The sequence below is a fragment of the Leptonotus elevatus genome, chromosome 9 (assembly GCF_054856555.1).
Source record: "Leptonotus elevatus isolate MCC_2025b chromosome 9, RoL_Lele_1.0, whole genome shotgun sequence".
Taxonomy (NCBI): Eukaryota; Metazoa; Chordata; class Actinopteri; order Syngnathiformes; family Syngnathidae; genus Leptonotus; species Leptonotus elevatus.
In genome coordinates this window covers 8,076,695-8,100,118 of record NC_141247.1, presented here as the reverse complement: position 1 = coordinate 8,100,118, position 23,424 = coordinate 8,076,695, and the positions used below count along the sequence as shown (strand labels likewise).

General features: G+C 38.9%; 2 protein-coding genes across 2 annotated transcripts; one reads left to right on the top strand and one right to left on the bottom strand.

Annotated features, from left to right (window-relative positions):
• Positions 1 to 4,035: 4,035 nt before the first annotated feature.
• On the bottom strand, positions 4,036 to 10,555 carry cab39l1 (calcium binding protein 39, like 1). The gene is made up of 9 exons (XM_086085539.1): positions 10,235 to 10,555; positions 9,726 to 9,866; positions 9,479 to 9,643; positions 9,228 to 9,346; positions 8,394 to 8,562; positions 8,247 to 8,306; positions 8,107 to 8,172; positions 7,880 to 8,023; positions 4,036 to 6,867 (listed from the first exon to the last, which is right to left on the bottom strand). The coding sequence occupies exons 2-9, from the start codon at positions 9,840 to 9,842 to the stop codon at positions 6,676 to 6,678; spliced, it is 1,032 nt and encodes a 343-aa protein (XP_085941665.1). The 5' UTR covers positions 9,843 to 9,866; positions 10,235 to 10,555; the 3' UTR covers positions 4,036 to 6,675.
• A 1,596-nt stretch (positions 10,556 to 12,151) lies between these two features.
• Positions 12,152 to 22,978, top strand: phf6 (PHD finger protein 6). The gene is made up of 11 exons (XM_086085013.1): positions 12,152 to 12,297; positions 13,908 to 14,068; positions 15,419 to 15,520; positions 19,806 to 19,939; positions 20,031 to 20,077; positions 20,242 to 20,396; positions 20,473 to 20,616; positions 20,741 to 20,845; positions 20,943 to 21,076; positions 21,218 to 21,354; positions 21,967 to 22,978. Exons 2-10 carry the CDS (start codon positions 13,937 to 13,939, stop codon positions 21,345 to 21,347), a joined length of 1,083 nt encoding a protein of 360 aa, XP_085941139.1. The 5' UTR covers positions 12,152 to 12,297; positions 13,908 to 13,936; the 3' UTR covers positions 21,348 to 21,354; positions 21,967 to 22,978.
• Positions 22,979 to 23,424: the final 446 nt, after the last annotated feature.

The following is a 23,424-nucleotide window of genomic DNA, read 5'->3' as shown; positions in this document are numbered from 1 at the left end:
CATTTTCATAGCTGTGTGCTTAGGTAAACCTTCATCGCAGCCTCAGGTCCTGAGCACTCTGAAGCAGGTTTTCATCCATGATGTCGCTGTACATTGGCATATTCATCTTTCCCTCAATCCTGACTAGTCTCCAGTTCCTACAACTGATAATCATCCTCACTTCATGATGCTGCCACCACCGTGTCTCACTGTAGGGATGGTATTGGTCAGCTGATGTGCGGCGCCTCGTGTCCTCCAAACATGATTGCATTCATGCCAAAGAGGTAAGTCTTTGCCTCATCAGACCACACATTTTTCTTTCTTGAGGTCTGAGAGTCCTTCAGGTGCCTTTTGGCAAACTCCAGTCAGGCTGCCATGTGCCTAAGAGTGGCTTCTGTCTGGCCACTCACTCTACCATACAGGCCTGATTGGTGGAATGCTGCAAATATGGTTGTCCTTCTGGAAGGTTCTCTTGCAGTATCACCTGTGGGACCTTTTATAATAGGGAGGTGTGCGCTTTACCAAATCACGTCCAAATAAACTGAATTTACCTCATGTGGAAACATGATGCTCCTGAGCTTAATTTTCAGCTTCATGGCAAAGACTGGAATACATGTGATTACTTGGTCTTTTACCGGCAATTTAATACATTTGGGGGGAAATATATACCAAAAACACTTTGTTATTGTTAGAGGGGAAATTACTTTATTCTACTTTGGAATGATGCCGTAGCATAAAATGGGGGAAAAGTGAAGCACTGATTACATTCCTGAAATTACTTCTACTGTAGCAGGAGTCACAAGGAGGCCCTCGTGGTGTCACTGTTGAATGGGACATTATTTCATACGTTTGTTTTATTATTAACGTATCAATAACTGTAAAAGACTTGTGCAAAACGGCAGCAACAACAACTTAGTCGAGAGACGGGAAAACAAGTTCGAACTCGGAGATCATGTGTCGTGCTTTTTACAAAGTGGCGCCAACTGCACCTCGTGATCAGCGCGTCGACGCTCAATTAAAAAACAACTCGCAGTGACAATCACATCCAAGTTTATTCGATTAGAGAACAAACACACACTGTATCTCGAAGCCTAACAAGATAACGCATCTGTTTTTGTCCACGACAAACATTCTGGAATTAATGTACAAAGACTTCAACACATGCTTCACATAAAGAAAGTTTCGATATAAATTCAATTTGTTTTCTGTAAAACATGAACGCAATCGCATTACTTTAATGACCAGGTAGTTGTAGGCGATCAATGAATGACGACAGTAGCTTCAATGAATGGGACACGCGTGAGAATGAAAGAGCAGCCTACCTTGAGTTGGTTGCACCGAGTGTGGAAAAGAATTAAGGCAAGCCTGGTCCATCGTACAGAGCAACTAGCGAGTCCACTCCACTCACCCTTGGCCGCAGATGTTGCATCCTGCGCGGCCCTTTTTGGCACCAACAAAACGTTTTGTCATGCATGAAATCGTGAGAGCATCTTATAGTAGCTTTTCTTGTTTGTGGGGGCGGGGTGGACGCGCTAAGCAATCTTCGTGGGCGTAAATGCCCACCAAAATACCTTTTTTCTTTTCTTTTTACAAACGGGGTGGCTGTGGCAATAAAGAGCATTTTAAAAAATAAATACCCAACAGCGATTTAGCTTTATTCCGCCAATGTGGCTACATTGATCTGTGTGTTGGTTAAAGCAGCAGCCCAGGAGAGGCTTGTGACCTCTAACCCTTGTAAACCCTGCCCCCACATACCCTTCTGCTCGGTCTGCAGGAGCCCGCCTCATTTACACACAAATCTACCCCCTCCAAAAAAAACAAAAACGTGTTTATCATTAGTTCTTAGTTCTTGTCCCTCCACGAGCCGTTAGCAGCCTGGTGCAACCCCCTCCATTCCCTTCCCCTCCCCCTTACGTTATTGTGGGAACCAGCGTTGCCTAACTTGCCTTCTTCCCGGGTCGAACTTTGACCTACATTCCCATCCTTCATGTTTTCTGCTTGTGCAGCGTGGAAACGACGTGGCTTATGGGAACACCAAACGCCCATATTTCTGTATTTATTAATGATTATGGCATTTGCAGCAATTATTAAAGTTAACTCCACGTGTTATATTAACCTGCAGACACACCAAGTTGTTGCATTGCATGAATGTGAGGTGGTTTAATAATTAGGGACTATTTTGCTTGTGGAACCACTCAAAACTTAGTATTCAGGGTTGATATTTCAGTTGTAATAAGTAATCATTAAAAAAAAATGTGCTTAGAGATAAGAGACAACAGTCTTTATGTTGGTTACCTCCTGGAAAACTGGAATATGTCCCACCAGTGTTTAGAACCGGGCTGACATGAACCGAAGAGGAGGAGGTTGCTTCTTGAACTGAAGTAAATATGCTGTGTAAACAAGCAGGACAGTTGACGCAAATCCTCAATGACATACAGAACAAAATTCATTAGACTGTAAAAATTGTGATGGCATAAATACATATAACACTTGAAATTACATTGGTTTCCCAATAGTGTAGATCTGGGCATTATAAGACAACATGCTGTTGATTTAGGTTGCATGAAAGAGGGGGAAACAATTACTAAATCATTAGTAAATCTAGTCAATATCTGTAAAATGATGATAAACTTTCCATGGAAATGTTACCTGAGAAAATGAGGCTATATCCATTTGGAGGGTTTCCATTTTGTTTATTGTTTTAAGTCTTTTCACAAGAGAACAAACAAACTGGCAGCACAGTGAAGTAGAAGTTAGCATGTAGGCCTATACATCACAGGTCTGAGGTTCGGGCCTATATGTGTGGAGTTTGCATGTTCTTCACATTTTTGCTTCCTCCCCAAATTAAAAAAACATAAATGTTAGGTTAACTCAAAAATCTAAATAGTTATTATTAGAATGAATGTGAGGCTTGTATGTGCCCTGTAGTCTTTTAAATGACATTTTTGCCACAACCGTACTGAGGATAAGCAGTTCAGAAAATTGACAGACGGATGGATTTACCAAGTTTAATTTATGCCAAATTTAGTGTGTTAGGTGTTTGAAATAATCTTTGCTGGCGTCAGGCGGAATCTTTTACTTCCAAAAGGAGCACTTTTCCGGAGACTCCCCAAATATGGTACGCTTCACCATTAATTGCATCTTCAGAGAGAAAAAGCCCCTTTAAACACCTTAGATTGGTCGATTTTTATTTTATTTTTTTATAGCACACAGGTGTGGACTGATCTCTGTAAAGTGTCCAACACATTTTGGTAAATGGTACTTCATTTATATAGTGCTTTGGCACCTTGCAAGGCCCTCAAAGCGCTTTACATTAAACTACTGATGACGCAGCATCAAGAGCAACTGGGGGTTCAGAACAATCGACATGGTCTCAATGGCATGGGATCGTACCCACAACCTCTGGGTTGGAAGACGACCAGTCTACCACTGACCCATGCCGTCCCACCCAATACAAGATGAATTGACTTGAACATCACTGTAATGCTTGAACAAAATGTGCAGCATTAGTGAGGTTATGGCAACTGGGGTGCACTTGAGAAACAGGGCTGTTATTTTAACTGTTCACATACAGATAGTCAACATGTGGATGATTCTATAGGTTTATGTCTAGAGTTGGGTGAGCCTGGAAACCTGGCTTTATATTTTAAGCTATCATTCTTGCGACAGCGCACGATACCGGCATCGGCTGCCCTCTTGTGGCCGTTTTATGATCAGGAAGTAGAAATATGCCATCAATTTCATGCAAGTTTAAGGAGAATGTTAGGTTAGGATATATAGGTCTTTCTTTAAATGTATCCGTCGTTGTTTGGAGGAAATTTTATGTATCAAAAGTACTCGTGGTATCGGTACATTGACTATTCGAAAAATGAGTACTCATAATGGTATCAGTAAAAAAGAAAAAAAAAGTGGTATCAAATATTCCCATTTGTGTTACATGACACTGAACATTAAAGTCATGCATGTTAAAAATGAATGCATAGTAACAGTGTTGTGTTATTTCCAAGCAAATGACCCAGAAGACTTTTGTGAATTTGAAACAATCTGCAAATCACATGCAGTTAAATTGCCAAAGTTTATTTAATTTGAATGCTTTCACACTTTTCTTTATAAATGTATGTACAGCAAACTCAGCTCAAAAGTCAGTCAGCTCATGTTTAAATAAGAGGGGAAGGCATCAAAAGCGACCAGAATAAGGAAACATAGAGTTAAATCCCTAATTATAAGGCTATACAGTATATTGCTTTGAGCTATATAGTCTAAAAAATAGGGACTTAATGTCATTATCTTGCCAGTGATTTACTGTCTATAGTCACAACTGGAGGTAGGATCCTATAAACATGAAATGTTTTCTAGCACAATATAAACAAGGTGCCAAATAATACATGGAGCTCCCTCTAGGTAAAGTAGCTGTATAACAGAGAGCGAGATACCTACTGTGTATATATATTGTATTGTTTAAAATTTACACTAAAGGAGAATATATCCCATTTGGGTGTATTTGAACTAATAATTATGAACAATGTACATTCGACTCAAATCAATATAACATGTCCCGCTATTACAAAAGCTTTGGTTTAAAAATGTAGACTTATTGAAATGAACATGACCGCTACAATCCATTTAACATCTTTAAATAAGGCATCATTCACCATTAGGTCCCACACTGTAATTCATTATGAAGTAACATACATGTGGCGCCACCCAATGAAATAGTTTCTAAATGTTTTCCACAAAGAAAAACCCTGTTCAAGTTTGACCATGTATAGAGATCAGATCACATAATGCATGCATACAAACCACTAACATTGAAATAACGGTTCATCCTGAAATTTTACATTTTCGTCCCAATGGCTGAAGTAAAGCAGATACACCAAACCAAATGAAATGAAATGACCGCGAAGAAATTAATATATTCACCACTTATTATCGTAACATTGTCCCTCTTGATTAAATGATGCTTCAAAAGTGCATCATAGTGGAACAAATGCAATATTATAATTTTTATTTTTATTTTATATCAAGCATCACAAAAACATCTGACCCTGTCAACATTTTTTTTGTGCTAAATAATCAAAGTTAAATATTTAAAACAAAACATGATTTTATTTTTATATTAAATGTGCTCAAGTCTGATTTTTTTCTGAATTAAGCGACGTTCATACAACAAGGCAAGCCTTTTTGGAAAAATGTAATCTTAATGTTAATTTATGGAGAAAACAGACTTTGGTATGACTACTATTATGTGTGTCTACTCTCTCATATATATATATACATATACTTATGCCTTTGCAGTAGCAGCGGATTAATGTTATCTTAATTTTTCACATTCTCCCGCGATCAGTCATGTCTGAGAAGTCATTTTGTTCATCATTGTTTGAAAGAGGATATATGAAGAGTATTAGGGCCACACTGGGGAAAAATACATTGGCAATCTACAAGGGAAAATGTAACAAGATTTATGTTGGAATGTTATAGGAATAAAGTTGGAATATAGAAGAAAAGAAAATAAGATTCAAGCTGTAATTTGAACGAGGTCATGTCAAAATTCCCTTAAAGATTAAGTCTCGGTCTGAGAGCAGATGCTGGAAACTTGCCATTTTATTACAAAGTAATATTTTCATCATAACATTTGGGGTTGATTGAACAAACCCAACAAAAAGTTACTGTAAAATGCTCATAATGGCAATAGCATCGATGTGGCACGATATTATAGAATAGCTTTTAAAACTCATTAAAACTTGTACTGAAGTGTAATGTGACATTGCATTTTTAAAATTCTGACTTAACTCAAGTAATGTTTTTAGTTTATTCAGAAAATATTTCCAACTGTATTCTCAGAATTGCATGGCTTGATTCTAACAGCAATAGTATTTTTTCTTTTTAGTGTGGCCCTAATACAATGTACATGACAATGCGAGGTTGGAACCGAGTCCTCCCAGTGAGATCAATTGATACATTGTGTTGATGGGCCAGTGATGGCTGCTACCCCGCAGCACTATCTGATGCCTCGTTTCTATTTCAGACATGCGAGCTGGCTGAAACCACCTCACAATCAATTAATTCCTCGTCCGTTTTGATTTTCTCTTGCTGTGCTTGCAAATGCATTGGTAACTTTGTCGCTAATCTCTGTGAGCGCAAAATGCAGACAAAGGTCTAAAAACGACGTTTTTAGGCACTAGGAACGACAATGTGCAAACGTGGTTATTAGTATAATCCACATGCCAAAGCTGCGTTTCGACATTGTTTAAATACTCCAATAAAAGAGAAAATAAACAACAAGGCAATGAATCAGATCTGTCACGAGACGGGTCGGATGAGATCATATTGGAAAATCAAACGTCCCCCTCAGTTTTGCAGTCAACAGTTTCTGTCATTATCTTACTGCCGGAGCTCATTTTACCAATAGAATGATGTTGTCATTCTAAGGTCTGTGCTGGCAAAAATGTGTCGGAGAAACAGTTTAAGGCGTTGAATGGACATTTCAACACAGAAGAAGCACTACGGTTTATATAAGAGTTCTTGGCCCACTTAGGTTGCTGTACGGAAATCCCATCGAAACTAAAAGCAGACTGAAGTCACCTTTACGTTCTTCCTATATTGTGTAATGAACGCTAAACCTTTAAAAAAGCATGTCTTAAGACGCTGGTCGCCACAACTGCATCTACCGCTTTTGGAGCATTCCATCCTGCGGCCTCAAGCTTCCTCAAGGGCTGTGGGCTTCTTCAGGTCACGGATCTGCTTGACCAGATAGTTTTTCTCGTCGCAAAACTGCTCGTCCTCTGACCGGTCTGTCTGGAAGTGGCTCAGGAACTCCACCAGCTTGGTTTGGTTCTTCAGCAGGATGTCCAGCACTGGCTGAGTCTTGTTGGGGTTTGCAACAAATACCTGCGACATCCAACAAGGTAGTGTTCATTTTGTTAATGAAGACTAAACAAAAATATTTTGTCAACACACTTATTTCACCAGACGAAAACTAGACTAGACTAAAACCCTCATTAATAAACAATAAGTCAGTGTGCATTTTCATCGACTAATGAAGGCAAGACGAAAATGTACTTCACTTAATAAAAACTGAACTAAAATCCATGGACATTTTAGTTCATGAACGAAGACGAGATTAAAATTATTTGATTTTGCAAAATCCTGTCCTGTCTCTGCTAATCTGTCACTGTCATGTGACACACACCCTTTCAAATCTGCAGCTAGCGAGTGCAACATGCACAAACACATGCGACAGACAGGAGGTGGATTCACAGTGAAAGATAAAAAATAAACTAAATTATAGTTATAACGTAACATTAATCCAACAGATGTAACGTTCCAACAATAATGTTAATCCGACCGCTAACTAATGCATGCTAATTTACTAGCTCGTAGCATAGCGCCATAGTAGCCACTTGTTGATATACTGTAATTGTGTGTGAAGTTGTTTTTCATCAAAAAGATGAGAATTTTTTATGTGAAATAGTTTTAGATCCAAAATGATTGTCCTGACAAAAACTAGACTAAAACTTAGACCGTTTTTTTTTTTTAACTAAAAATAGCCAAATAAAATTACGTTTTCATGGACTAAAATATAGACTAAAATGCTAGATTTATAGTCGACTAAAAGTTGACTAAGTAAAAACTGGATGAGGTTGACTAACAAGCGAGATTGAAGCTGGACCAAACCTGAGACAAAATTTTAAACTGTCTGATCAAATTAACACTACAACAAGGAATGTTTCATGTCGTTGGGCATAAGTCCATACATGTTTACTCCTATTACTATTCATCTTATCTGATCACTTGCCCTTTTCTGCAAATAAAAGATACACATCACTCATCCCTGCATCAGAGAAAAATACCAACCATAGAATTTCTCATACAAGTTGAAAAAGAAAAAAGTTACTCTCACCTTGAAAACATGGAATGCTTCAAACTGGATGTTGCGACTGTTATCTCTTAGCATGTTCATCATCAGCTTCAAGTTCTCTGCTCGGCTGATGTACTTTGTCATCACTGTGAAGTTGTGTCTATCCAGCAAAAGTTCACCCAGGAGCTGAAAATGCGTTTCCAGTCGTAATTTGTAGGCGGCAAATATTGACACTGCTTTGATTCATGTTACAGTTGTGAAGGCAGTACCTTTAAAGACTGTCGTTTGGTGACGTAATTGTCAGAATGCAGGAGCTTCTCGTATTCTGTAAACACCTTGCAGACATTTTTTAAAGGAATATTAGATCGAGTCACAATGTTATTTCTGTGGAGGAAATGTGAGGCTTTACCTGGTCATAATTGTTCTCCAAGAAGTCAGCGCACATAAGCTTATGCCTCGTGAGAAGATCCTGCCAGCGGAAAATAAAGTTGTTAAAGGAACTGCAATATAATGCTTAACAGACAGGATTTTTTTTTTTTAACTGTCATAGCATTACCTTGAATGATGCAAATGCATCTGATGCTATGTCAAAGGTGGAGAGCTCCACATATCGGAAGAAACAGTAGAACTCTTCAGAGAAGAGGATCGTCCTAGCTAAGGGCTCATGGCGTAGACATTCTCGCAGCATCATTCCGCAGTTCAGAGCCACTTCTGCACTCTCATATCTGGACAGATGGACACAAACAAGTCAGGTCTAGTCGTTTACATCTGTACAAGGTCATACCTGCAATAGCCTCATTTATTCTGTGAATCAAAGCCATAATGTGCAATGCATAATTCCACTCGACAGTAAATTCTCACAAAACCGCAAAAAGTCGAACTGCTGATTGGATGTCAGCACACCTCGTTTTGCATGTTCTTCGTTATATTTGGGATTCTACTATAGAAGCATACCAGAGAGGAAGAGTGATGATCATAAAATGCATGCAAATGAATATGGCAATTGACAGCATGGGTTATTATTAGCCAGTCTTATAATACTGCATTATTTGATCGAGGTCATACAAAGACAGCAGCCTCAGCTGACTAACTCAATATAAATTGGAAATCCACAATACACAACCGTTTTATACAATCAAGATGGCCTTATTTGAGATAGTTATAAAACTAACATTTGGCAATCATTCTTTTCAATTACATGTCGAACGCACAAGTAAATGAACAAGTTCAAGCTCGCTCTCTGGGAGTTGTTGGAACATATTCTTTAGCATCGCTTTAAAATTTGCAAGGCAAGTCATCGTGTCAGAAACATTTTCATGGTGTGAATATAACTGGCTAAACTACTCTTAACACTCTTGTTTCTGATGTGAATCAAACAAGAGGGACTTACCCTTTTAAAAGCATGAAGAGAATCTGTTGGTGTGTAGAGATGTATTCTACCGTCGGAGTACGTGTGCCAATCTGCCGTCTCACGATATTACTGAACAGATGAACCACATCCTTCTTCCCCTGTGCAAAAATAAATTAATAATAACTTGGTTGTGCGGCTTCGTCAAGATACATGTTGGCATTTCTGATTTATCGCTCACAAAACAATACTTTTTGTGGACACAGTAAAGCAATGGGGTGCATGTCCCCTACCTCAAAGTCGATCCGTTGCAAATTAGCAATGAGTGAAATGAGAAGGTTGGTGTTGTACAGCTCCTGTGCAAGCTGAGCCACTGCTTCGGTCTGAGGCTCCTTATCACCTGTCCCACAAAGTACCTCCTTCAGGGAAGCTAGATTTTTTGAAGCTTCCTCTGCCACCTGAGAAGTGCACAGTTAAATTAAGAGACATTCATTTCCAAGTCAAAGCAATTCAAATGTTTTTTTATTTCCCAACTATCACCTTTTCACACTTTTTACTTTCCCCAGCGTCCAGCTTTTCCATGTATGCCACATTCTCCTTCAAACTCCTCACAATTTCTGCTGGACTCTTCTGAGACTTTCCGAAAGGAAAAGGCATGACTGAATGGAGATGATCCAAGCCCTGTCAGAATAGAAATACAATTGTGACGAGCATCAGGAAATGATTGCAAAACGCACACCTGAGGAAATAAGGCCACGGCGACAGTAGGTTAGCTGATTTTAGTGGTAAGTCGACAATGGCTAAGACCAGATCAACACATTTAGCAAGCGACGACATAAACTTCATCTGGAACTTAACTTCTTAAAAGTTAAAACAGTTGTCGCGGGTGTCGGCTCAAACGTCAGAACTACAGCAATGTTCGTCGCCAAAGTTTAGCTAGCTTGTGACCTAGTGGCAAGAAACGAGCAATCTCTAAAACTACGCGGAGAGTGAACACGACAACCAACATACCAAACACGGATTAAAGATTCTCAAGTGTCAAAACTTACCGACCAAATGCGAAAGTTGGAGGAAGCCTGGTGGCTAAAGGTTAGCTAGTAGGCTAGCAGTTGTTCTTACTTTCCTTTTCTCACTGTTAGTTTGCGTTTAAATGTAACCTTATCTCAGATCACTAGCTTTATATGCTCGACTCGTTACAAAATGCGGCTACAGTATTCTCTGATGGACGACCATAGTAGCGGTGCTAATTACTGTAAACCTCGCTACTCTTGACCGGCTGTCACTAGCTAGCTGCCTAGTTTAAAGGAGATGGCTGGCCTGACTGACAACTTCATTTCCCTGTTGTCTAGTGTGCAGTTGCAACCCTCGTCCTCTCCTCTCTCCCCTCTCCCCTCTCCCCTCTCCTCTTGCCGGGGGGCATGTTTTGCCCATTCAGTGACTGACATCGATTTTAGCCAATCGTGTTAAGAGTACGGTAGATTTGCTGGAACCGCCCCCTTTTTACGAAAGTTTGTTTTTATGAATTAGTTCGTTTTGTTTGTGCGGATGAATTCATCACTAATGTAACAGTAATGGGCTATAATAGAAATTAAGTAAATCTAAATCCGATTGTCTAGTTAAAATAGTACATAACAGTTGTAGTAGGTGTGGTGTGCGATACTGTACTTATTTTCTGTATTTTTTTTTTTTAAACGTAGCCTGCTGTTCAAGGCTATCTATCACTCCAAAAAAATATTATCAAATATTTAAATCTTGTTGTTTTTTCAAGTATGCATTCAGGGAATCCAATAAAAAAAAGAAACCAACATGTTTGAAAAACTGGCATAAATGTAACAAGTGTAAACAAATAAAACAATAACTAAACTTTGTCAATCCACGAGAAGGATGTGTGCAAAACGTTTAGATGGCTGCCGGTGCACCACCACAAAGTCCCCGATTTGGAAAATTCCCCGTATACCCTAAAATACTGTGCAAATAAAATGGCTCATTTCTTCACTGGCATTTTGAACACCTCACTGGAGTCATGCCATGTGCTAGCCTGCTTCAAGGAAGACTGTCTCGGACACAAAGACCATCAGTACCAGAGCTCCTCAGAGCTCTGTATACTTTCCCACTGGCTCTTCTCTCTATACTACATCAATTACTGCACCTCCAGCCGTCAGTCCGTAAAACTGATCAAGTTTGTGGACAACACAACCCTCATAGGTAATGAGTCTAACATACAGGAAGGAGGAGTACTGGGTTGTATTACGACTGACCCCACACACCTCGGTCACATTGTTCAACCCTCTGCCCTCAGAAAGGAGGTTCATGCAGACTGTAGTCTCTTGCATGAACATAATCTTCAGACTTATGAATGCAAAATAAACCTGTATCACTTAAAACTTCACACCTACACTTTATATCTATTGCTCATTGTGTTTTTTTTTTCTTAGTCTATTTATATTTCATTTTTATTATTACCATTCATGTTTCATGTTCCACTACTGGACCAAAAAATAGTTGTAAATTAAACCTTTAGTCAGGCCGTAAGAAGTTGATAAATGCGAAAAATAAAATGAAATAAATAAATTAAGAAGCATAAGTATGTGATGTGATTATGATATGATATTGTTGGTATTAAGGGGTGGTTTATCGGTTATGTGACCCTTCTGAAGGTCCAGGTACCAAATGCACAGCTTGCCACTGATCTTTTTAATTTATGAATTCTATTAATTGAATTTAACAACTGAAATAAATCAGAAGTTGTTAACATAATTAACCTGTATACACAGTTTGCTACTCCCCATTAAAGTTCATCAACTTGGTGTATACTTCCCTGCAGTGACTATAGTTTCACATACAACGTACTGTAACGATAAAGTGTCTTGCATCCGCGTTGTGTGCGAAATCACATTTTCACATTTCCAGAGACCAGAATGCAAATCGTCACCGATACTTTTATTCTGAAACTCACATCCGGAAGTAGCGAGTGTAAGGCCTTGGTAGCTAGCTTAACCGTAGTTGAGTGAGGAAAGCACACGATCACTTGAGAAGGACGGGGAAAATTCAGTCACCACTCGCCACACTTTCCTAATTTAACATCTTGGCGCCGTAAGATAATAGTTGGCAGGTAAGACTTTTGTATCGCGGGCTTGCGAGACAGCCAGCGTGTTCCGTGGCCTCCTGTGGTTCGAGGCCGTTGTGCTGGCGCTCAAGCCAAGCTGCTCTCTTCTCAGGGATACATCACGTATGGCGCTCTTTGCTTTCGAAGCGGTTTGCAAAGACCCGCGCCTGTCATGACAATATCCCTCATTTAAAGGGAAATATTCGCTGCTTTTCCGCTTCCCACTACCGCCGAAACAAAAAGTCCTCTTTTCAGACCTTGGCCTTTTTATTTTTTAAACTGGGGCCTTGTGAAACATTTCGAGGCGTTGAAACGTTCCCAGTTCCCAAAAAATCACCAGTTTATAGCTAGTTTGTCGGAGAAGGAGATACACACCCCCTTTAATTCAAAACTTTGTAGGGAGAAATCTGGGGGAGTTTCCTCGTTTCATGAGCAGCAGCCACATATTCCTCACATTGTTCGCCGTACAATATGTTGAAATGTTCATTTATGAGGATTGTTTGGCGAACAGTTGACTTTGTAATAAGACTTATTTAAATGTCGTTTTCATGGGCTTATTGTGTTTACACACCGATGTAGCCGCCGCAGTGGGGCGATGGTGGCTCTGCTATCATGGCAGTAATGGCTCGTTCTAGGCGTCGCAGTACATTGTTTGTCTTAAGAAAAAACAAAACACTTATTTTGACGTTATTATTGAGTCTCATCTTGAAATGTTCCCGTCCATTCCATCCATCGAGGCCGCTGAGCAGCTTTTTAATCACACCATCCCTGAAAATAATGCACACCTTTAGAGATTGAGATGACCCTTGTTGGCAGAAGTGGTTTTAATTTTCACATACATGTCCAATTAATATGTAATGTTAATCTATAATTAAATATGAATATTTTAAAATAGTAAAAATAATCACGTAATGTTTACAAAAAATATATTTTTTTAAAAGATGCACTGTTCTAAAATGGCCCATTTTCCATAGAATCATATTTTTACTGAGTGGATGCAAAAAAAGGAGTCAGATTTGGTACATATACAGTGCACATAAATACTGAGAAGATAGTGTCAGCACAGTGTATTGCATCATTTCAAAAATGTATATGCGCAGCGCAGGTAGTCATCATGTACACTGTGTATAAGATAGAATTGGTTTGATCCTGATTTTGCCTAATCTAACATAGTTACACTTATAGCTTATAGTGACCACTGATGTTGCATCCACAGGCCTCTGCTGTGCCGATAGAATAAACTAGCACTGCCATTATACACAAGCAATTTTTCTTATTTAGTAATTTGACTATTTTTTATTCATACTTAATTACATGTCACAAATGTACTACGTGACGTCTGTTATGGAAGAAGTGATGATTCAGCATCTGTGTGGACCTCAAACATCTCAAGTCTGTCTTTTGGATGCAACACTCCAATTTTGCGTTCTTTCATCGCTTTTTATAGTTTCGTATTCTAGTTGGTTTCTACTTCCAGTTGCATGTTTGACTCTTTTCCCCTGGCTTCAGTTCATCAACTCATACTGTGGTTGAAGCAGTTTTACTGATGAGTATCATGTCTTAAATCTGTCTAATCCAGTTGGTCTTTTTCACTACCATTGTTTTATTTTCATTAGGAAGTCATCCGCTCTCAGCGCTCCAGATCATGTCTGGGCAGAGGAAAGGTGCTGCGGCTCGCCTGCTTAAATGCGCCTTTTGTCGAACCAGCCGGGAAAAGGAGTGCGGGCAGCTGCTATTGTCTGACAGCCAGAAGGTGGCAGCCCATCACAAGTGCATGGTGAGCAGAGCACAGTGGTCTTTTACTTGTAGCATGTGACTCTAGAAAGTAAGTTCACCTTCATTTGGCAAAATTATTGCATAATTCTGCCCAGAGGGAATCTTTTGTGGTTTTTATTCAGTCACTGTGTACATTTATTTATTTATTTATTTATTTATTATTTTTCACACATGTTTTCTAACCTTGGATTCACAAACATGTTTTTGATGAATATGAATGTTAGTAAATGTAAAAGCCACTGTGTACCGTGCAGAAAAATATGTGGATTATGATCCGAGATATAAATGATAAATTACAATATCATTATTGATGCTATCATTACTAATATGATTTAAAACGTAAAACAATTTTTTTTTTATATATATATATATATATATATATATATATATATATATATATATATATACACACAGAGAAAGAAAGAAAGAAAGAGAGTCGATGCTTATGGCTATTGACAATAACAGACATTTAAACAAATTATAATGCTGGTTAAAAGTGTTGCCAGGAATTTCATGATAATTTTGTTGTGATTGTTACGGCTTTGCTATCCGTGTGGTGTGCCTTGTTCACTTTGTTGAGTGTGCTGTTCCTGCTGTGCATGCCTTGGTCTCTTAAGGGCAGCGTGGTGCACACATGCAGACACCACCACCTACAACAGGAACAAAAGAGCAAAAAAACAAAAGTCGAGATTGAACCTTATTAATTAACCCGTGGGCAGTATTTTATTTTGAAATGGCTTTGTCAAAACAATCAAAAAGCCCAAAACAGGTCATAATACCACCTTGGGGTTGTATTCTAAGTCATTTTGTAATGTATTTTATTGTGAAAAGTGGAGTAGGAAGCGGTATGTTTTTACGTCAATTTTCACCCTGCTGCACTTTGAACACAAACAAGTCACCAATTAACAAAGCTGCTACAAGCAGGTATTTTGGATGTGATAAAGGGAAACATGCTCAAATTAATCTCACAAAACAAAACTACACTCACTAAACATTGGACCAAACCCAATTTGTTATCACTTCATTATTATTTTTCTTTCTAAAATCTCTAGTCTTAGCATTTGTTATGTGTGTAGAATGTGGTTTGGTATTGTCTCAGATTGGTTAGATGGAAACCTACTTAGTTATTTTGCACTTCTTGATAAAAAAAAAAAGAAGAAGAAGAGAGAGATAGAGAAAAAATAGTATGTCTCTACTATAAGTGTGATATGTCCAAATAGGTTGTCTTAGCTTTATTTTTCCTATCATTGTTTTTAATAAAGTCACTGACAAGATATGAACTGGGGAGCTGTTTTGCTTTTGATGGTGGATACAAGCACAAATAATGTTGTTTCTCATGTTTGTGGCCTAGCTTTTCTCCTCTGCCCTGGTCTCATCGCACTCTGATAATGAAAACATCGGAGGGTTTTCTGTTGAAGATGTAAAGAAGGAAATCAAAAGAGGAAACAAGCTGGTGAGTCGTTTTTAACACAGCATTAACAAAGGTGGTTGTAAAGCGGGACAGTGGACACTCCACATTTGAATGTCTACCCATACAGTTCTGAAATTTTATTGACAATTGTGCTCTTGTCCCACAAAAACTTGAGATGTTGGACAGAGCATACCTTGTGAGACCTTAGTGTCCTGTACATCATGAGAGTGCAGCTAAGCCAGTGTCAAACAATTAACTCTGTTTTAAGATTTTTAATTGTCGTATTGTGCATTTTTGTGAATTGTTTGTGAGAGGAAAAAAAGCAAATGGCCCAATCAGGGTGGGTGACGTCAGCCCCTGCGCATCCTGACAATAAGTGAACCTCGCTTGCGCAAAACGCGCCTTTGGCTGATTTGACCGCCACCGTGTAGCTATATGTGTAAACGTTGCACTCAGAGAGGGATTTGTGGCCCTGTGAAAAAAAAAAACCTTAGGCCCCGACCCAGGTCCACTCCTCAGGATGTTTTTTTTGTTACCTTTTTTTGACTATGATTTCCTGTTAACTCAAACCTTGGGCCATCACAAGTTGATAGGGACCACCCCAACTCAGGGCCCTTTGGTCACAGGGGCCAAAAAACACCCCTTTAGGGAAAAGCTTCTGGCGAAATAGTGTAATTGCAAATGTCAAGGTATAGCAACTGCATAAATGGTCAGAAAACTAACATTTTGCACGATGTATCCTGACACATGGGGGAACTAGCAGGAAAATAATCATAGGCTTCCTGTATTTCAATTCTCAAATATCACCCTCAACATATCCCTAAAAGATTAAATAAATAAATAAAAATGTCTCTCCGCCTGACAAATTACCATCAAAAGCGATCTATTTCAAACATTTTATTATACATCTCACTGCCTCAAATGTATATTAAAAACTTCCCACATGTATAACCTTCAATTTAAGTCCAAGATGAGCTTTCTATCTGAAGTATTAGAGAAGCTATGACCAAAATACTCCACTGTACCTAAATTGGAGAAAAAAAACAGAAAATTCCAGAATTCCAATTCCAAATGGGATTAAGCTATTTTTCTGCATCTAAGTACAATCTTAAACAATATTTGAAACATGGGTTATGTAGTACTATACTATCTAAAATGAATAATGTTATGCCCCCAGGGCACCAGGTGGACCAGGGTATCAAGGCGCAACATTAAACATGGTCACACAAAATCTGGGAACCAAAAAAAGGACAAGATCCTGACAATGAATAAAAATACCTTTATAAAGTTCCACTTTTTTTAAATCTTGATTGCTCGCTATACTAATAATAACAACCAGGAGACTGAATATTGACTGTTTACTGGATGCAAGAAAGATAGAGTGCACAGGTGTGGAGCCTTATCTGCTGAATGCGGAAGGTCTGCTCGATTCAAAATGTTTTTTTCAACATCCATCCATAGTCCAATAAATGTAGCAAAGATGTTAAAATTTTCGCAAAAAGTTGTTCTTGACGGCATTAAAATTTTGAACATTTAAATTGCCCATCCCTTCGTCCACCTCACCACCCCCCATCCCCCCACCCACCCACCCACCTGTTTGACGAGCGCCTGACGAATATTAATGGTAAAAATGTTGGTCCAAGTGCTTCTCACCTGTTTCACCCCTGAACCGTTTTCATGCCTGAACCTAGCTGATCTGGAGCTGTTTTGCAAGGAGGAATGGGCAAACATTTCACCCTTCCGACTGGATAGAGACATACCCCAAGACCTGAAGCTGTAATTGCAACATAGGGGGGTTCGACAAAGTATTAGTTCAAGTGGTGGGGCTGAATACTTTTGCACACCCTACTTTTCAGTTTTTTAGTTATAAAACAAGTTTGAAACAAGATAGACACTTTGTTTCACTTCAAGATTGTGTGCTACTTTGTGTTTAACTTTCACATACAATTTCAATAAAATATATTTATGTTTGTGGTCTTATTGTGCCAAAATGTTGAAAAACTGAAGGAATGAATAATTTTTCAATCCGCTGTACCTGGAAGTTGACTCTTCTTATGTGCTGGAAAACGACCCTCTTGCAAGGTGGGAAGGTGGAGAGGTCAACACAGAGACCCTTCCAGCACATAAGAGTCAACTTCCAGGTATGTGTCTGGAAGAGGGCTCATCAGCACAACCCAGAGATCCCATTTCCTCTCGACCATGGATTTCACATGAACACAGACACTGGCAAGTTAGAACCACTATGGTTTGAGGGTGACACAATCCCCAAAGCCACAGGTGTCAGAATCCGGTCCTCGGGGGCCTTAGTTCAATTTTATGGTTAAGATGCACCTTATTTGATATTTCTCCATTTGGCTACACAGAATGTTTATCTATTGTTAAGAAATGTTAGATAGAAAGCTCATCTGGGACTTAAATTGAAGGTGGGATATTTTTTAAATACATTTGCGGCAGTGAGATGTATAATAAAATGTTTGAAATGGATCACTTTTGATGGTAATTTGTGAGGCGGAGAGACATTTTTTGATCTTTTAGGGTATGTTCAGGGTGATATTTGAGAATTGAAATACAGGAAGCCCATGATTATTTTCCTGCTATTTCCGCCATTTGTCAGCAAAACTCTGTGCAAAACTTTAGAGTTTTCTGACCATTTAAGCAGTTGCTGTACCTTGTCAATTGCAATTACACGATTTCTCCAGTAGCTTTTCCCAAAAGTTTTTTTTTTTTTGGCCCCTGTGACCAAACGGCCCTGAGTTGGGGGTGGTCCCTATCAACTTGTGATGGCCCAAGGTATGAGATAACAGGAATTCATAGTCAAAAAAAGGTAACAATAAACATCTTGAGGAGTGCACCTAGCTCCCGGCCTATCTGATTTGGGCTCTCTCCTCCACATCAATACTGCAAATTTTCAAAAAAAAATATTGCCGGTATCTAGGGCCACATCATCCCCTACTCCCTGCTCCCACCTTATGGCACCTCTGCTTGCACATGAATGGTAAAAGTGGTAAATCCACGAATAAAACTACAACAGGAGTCTAGATTTATTCCTTTCTGTGTTTGAAGTCTTAACTATCCTTGACTTAAGCCCTCGAGTAGCAGGCATAGCTCAGTCTGGAACGTCAAGCAGGAACGGTTAACACCTGGATAAAGTGCTTGAGTCCAGTAAAAGCGTGAATATAGCCAACTAAAATTGACAAGTCTAAGCCTCGTGAATGTTGTTTGCTCAAAATGCAGTTTTAAATCGTTTTCGTGTGCATCCTGGTAACTTACACTCAGTTAAAAATGGCAATAATATGATTGTGTTTGTAGCAACCTGATGAAAACATTTTTTTTTTTATGAATTTCATGTGTTCATCAACCAAAACCTAATTGTATTGGAAAGCCTTACTTTTGAATTGAATGATTGAGTTTAACTAAGGATGTGATCAATTTTAGTAGAGGTGGCCGGCAAAATATTAAGACTTAAGAGAGTGACAATATATCACCGCTGTCGTTGCCATTTAAAATATATTTTGTGGGGTCTATATAATTACATTCTATTTGGTTGTTGCTATTTCCAATGTCTATTGTCAAAATATAATGCAGGATTGATGATTTTTATTTTGTATTTTTATTATACTGAAAAGGTGTTACAGTGTGTTTGGTGCATACTGTTGATCTGTTTGTTTGTTTTTGGGGTGGGGGATCAGTAGTATTTGCATATTTGTTTTAGTAGTACTGAAGTGTGATAATGCAATAACAGTGAAAATGTTGGTCATGATAAATATGAAATTTTCCCTATACTGTAATTTTATCTCGTTAAAACATCCATTTATCCATATTTGGGTGAACTCGAGACTATCACAGCTGACACTGAGCTAATGGTAGGGTAAACCCTAGACTGGTTGCCAGCCAATTTCAGATATCTACAAACCACTTGGTTAATAAAGTTAAAGAAGGTTTTTTGACAGAACTGATGGGGTTTTTTTTTCCTATGGGGAAATTTTTTTCCTGAAGTCAGATGAAATAATCACCGGCATCACAAAATGTGCTGTCCTTTACCTGGGAGATTACCATGTAGTTGTTTTTGAATGCATCAAAGGATGAAACTATGTGGTTGCTGGCCCCTAAGCAACTACTTTCTTTCACTATGGCATTTTTTTTTTTAGGTCATAAATTTAAATCCTGCAACAATACAGTCATGCCCACTGGGGGGTGCTGTCTCGCTATAATTACCTGACTAACATATCATTAACATACTTAAGCCCATGAAAATGACATTAGTAAAATGAAAGAAATGTGTTTTTTATTTTGAAAATAATAATAAAAGCTCCACATACCGCTACAGATGTGTTCGTCATGTCACCGGCCGGGAGCTACTATTGGCTGTGACGTGAATACGTGCCGGAGGACTTACCACTATTACTGCGCTGTAAAGGACAAAGCCCAGGTTAAAGAGAATGCGTCACAAGGAACTTACCTGTAAGTTACTTTCCATTTTGACTCCATTAGACCATCTGAAGAATGGATCTTTTCATGAAACTATTGAACTACTATTTGCTCCCAATTGTAGCGTTTACTGCCGCAAACATCGAGACGCTTCTCGAGATGGCATTGAAGGTAAGTCTGTCTACAATGTAATAACATTTTATTATTTAACATGTCAGATCCATGCACTTTTCCCTACACTTGTACAACATTCACATGAGTAAAACTTCAAATGGATGCATTATTATTATTTTTTTTAATAAAGGTTTCTTTCTCTCTGTTTTGTTTGTTTTCAGATGAAGAGGAAGGCGTGGCCAATGACTCGGACTCTTCGCCGCCACAAAATAGGGGCAGAGGAAGGTTTGAGAAAGGAAGAACCAAGGTTCGTGGCCAATCAGAAGACACGCGCTCCACTTCCTCACAGGCTGCAGACGAGGAGACTTCCTCACACGTAGGCCTGCGCACAAAGACCTTTTCAGTGTGGCTTGATTGAATTTGGCCTCTCAGTGGTCTACTGTGTGTTGCAGAGGGAAAGGTCGCCTCTTCGGGCCAGTCCGGGTGATAGCGGCCAGCGCTGTGGCTTTTGCCATGCTGGTGATGAAGAAAATGAAACGAGGGGCGTGCTTCATACCGATAACTCCAAGAAAGTGGCTGCTCACTATAAATGCATGGTAAGGTCTGTGCGAGCGAGTGCGCATGTGTGTGGAGCGGGAAACGGGGACAGACCAGTTGCTGCGATGAATTTAAGTGCTGCAAATGTGCTGTGATATTGAATCTTCTGTTCTTGATTTACAGCTTTTTTCGTCTGGGACAGTTCAGCTGACCACCACATCACGCGCCGAATTCGGGAACTTTGATGTGAAAACCGTAATCCAAGAGATTAAGAGGGGGAAAAGAATGGTTAAAAGATTTTCTCTACCCAGCGTTTGATCAATTGCTCTGGAATTTGCCTGTTATCATCTAATGCGAATTTGTGGTTGTCTTGTTGTATTTGAAGAAATGCACACTTTGCACCCAGCTGGGTGCAACCATTGGATGTGAGATCAAAGCTTGTGTGAAGACTTACCACTATCACTGCGGTCTGCAGGACAAAGCAAAGTACATTGAGAACATGGCACGTGGAATCTACAAGTAAGCACTACTCGCGCCAGTCTTATTTCTAGTCTAGTACAAGTCAAATGCTTGCACAGTCCATTCTTTTATTGAGCCACAGCTTTGTGGGGTATTCATTCGTATTGTTCTGTGTTAGTTACAAATCCTCCTTTATTTCAGACTGTATTGTAAGAACCACAGTGGCAATGAGGAGCGGGATGAGGAAGATGAAGAACGAGAGAATCGCAGTAGAGAAAGAGCAGCGATTGACCACGGAGGAACACCGTCAATGCAAGTGAACGGCAATTAGTTACAAAGTAAGTATTTCAAGGCCATAAAGCATTCAATGAACTTTTCTTTGCCAGAATGGCCCATTTTTCACTCAAAAACTGTTTTTGGCTATGTCCACACTGCAGCTTAATTACGATTTTTGTTTTGGAGAAATCAGTAAATAACTAACCACTTTTGTAATACATCTTTCTGCTTTGCAAATGCACATTTAAAAATGTGTTTTTAACTCGTTCACTCCCAGCCATTTTCACTGAAGCAACCCCCTTTGCTCCTGGCTGTTTTACTGAATTTTGACTGAAAGATGAGAGACTCTTAATTTATATTTCTGTCTGTTTCAGTTTTGCAGCAATTATTATTCGAATGTAGCTAAGTTTCATCATTATTCACAAATCTGTTTAAAACAGTGGAGGAAAGCTTTTTGCAACATGGCCCTGGTTGATCTCTTATATTCTGCAGCCACCTGCAGTTCAGAGGCTGCATCAAAGCCTTCTGTATGCTCTAGCATAAAAAATAAAATAAAAACATTAAAAAACATATAAATACGTCTTTGGGACACTTAAGACATTTACGATAGAATGTAATTATACGTTTTTGGGAGCAAGTTAGTTAATAACCTGGTTGATTTGACTATTTCGCAGGTTCGATGGAAATGCAAACAGCAAACCTTGTGGGAGAGCTATGCGTTTTTTCTACAAAATCTCAGCCTACTCTTAACGTTGTGGTCTTTCGTTTCCCATAAACTGTCCTCAACACCTTGCCTTCCCAAATAAATGGATGCACTGCATTGAGACTAGATGAGCTTTTCACGCACTGGTGGTACCTACAGAGCATGGACTCCTGCGGAATTGTGAAAAGCCAAAGGATAACTTTCACAGAGTTATGGACATATCTTCAACTTTTTGTGCTACTGTCATGAATAAGAGCTGGATAGACTGAAGTTATAATTGTCACCCCACAGACTACTACTACACATGGTGAACCCATATTCTTCCTTTTCCCTTACTGCAATATCTGTCACCAGTCTCTACCAAGTTGTGCAGTTTTATCTTTTTTTCTTTTTTCTTTTTTTAAATCATATCTTTCAGAATCTCTTCATGTTAGCCTTTCTTTCTTCATATGTAATACATTTGCTACTGTGTAATCATCATGAGTAATTTTGAATGTGTGGATTTCTGATGGTCACAAGTCCAAGATTTACTGGCATGCACTTGCATTCGTCCACATTTGATGGTGGATTCTTGTTTTTCAGTTTAGCCGCTAAAGAGCTCAGTACACAGCTCATCAGGAAAGTTGGCCTGACTTTGTTTGGTGTGATGTTACATGTATCTCTACAAATGTATCCAACCGTTTTTGGAAATAGAACATGTTTTTGTATTTTACATGATTACTGAAAAACGTGGTTTTATTTGAGTGTAAAAAAAAAAGAAGCAAGATTTACTTCTCGTATAGCTGGCGACTCTGTGTTCCGCTTTCAAGAGAGGAATGTCACACCAGCCAAAGTATCATGAAGTCACTGTGTATCTTTGTGAATTTAGTTTTACATTCTTGATCCTGACTTGCTCACATGGAACATTCATTCTGCCTTTTTAGTATTTTCAATAAATTAATTTGTGCATTTAATTCATGTAAATGCACAGATTTCTTTTTGCACATTTGTTTTTATTATTCAGTGCAACACTTGAATTGTGCAGTTTTCTATTTTTCTAATTTCTAGTTCATGATAGTAAAACGAGGGAAAAGCTGGCCGATACCAGTACCAATACCTTGAAATAGGTCGGTATAATCAGTATTATTTGTCTATAAAATTGTAATAAGTACCTCTGCAGAGGAACTAATGCTCCTTGCAGCACTCAATGAGAGCATCGCTGCCACCTACTGTAGTGGATGTGCAATTATGATTTATTCTAGTAGGGCAAAAAATAAACAGTAAGACATAGCCCATGGCACAGTCCATGATCTGTCTGTGTGTATGGGAGGGGCAGCTATGGGGTTGGTTACAAATAAATTAGGTAAATATTCTTAATTTCTCATTGTGGTGACAGTAAGAGAAACTGAATGTGGCAAAAATAATTAAAGCAGGCTATTCAGACTTAAAA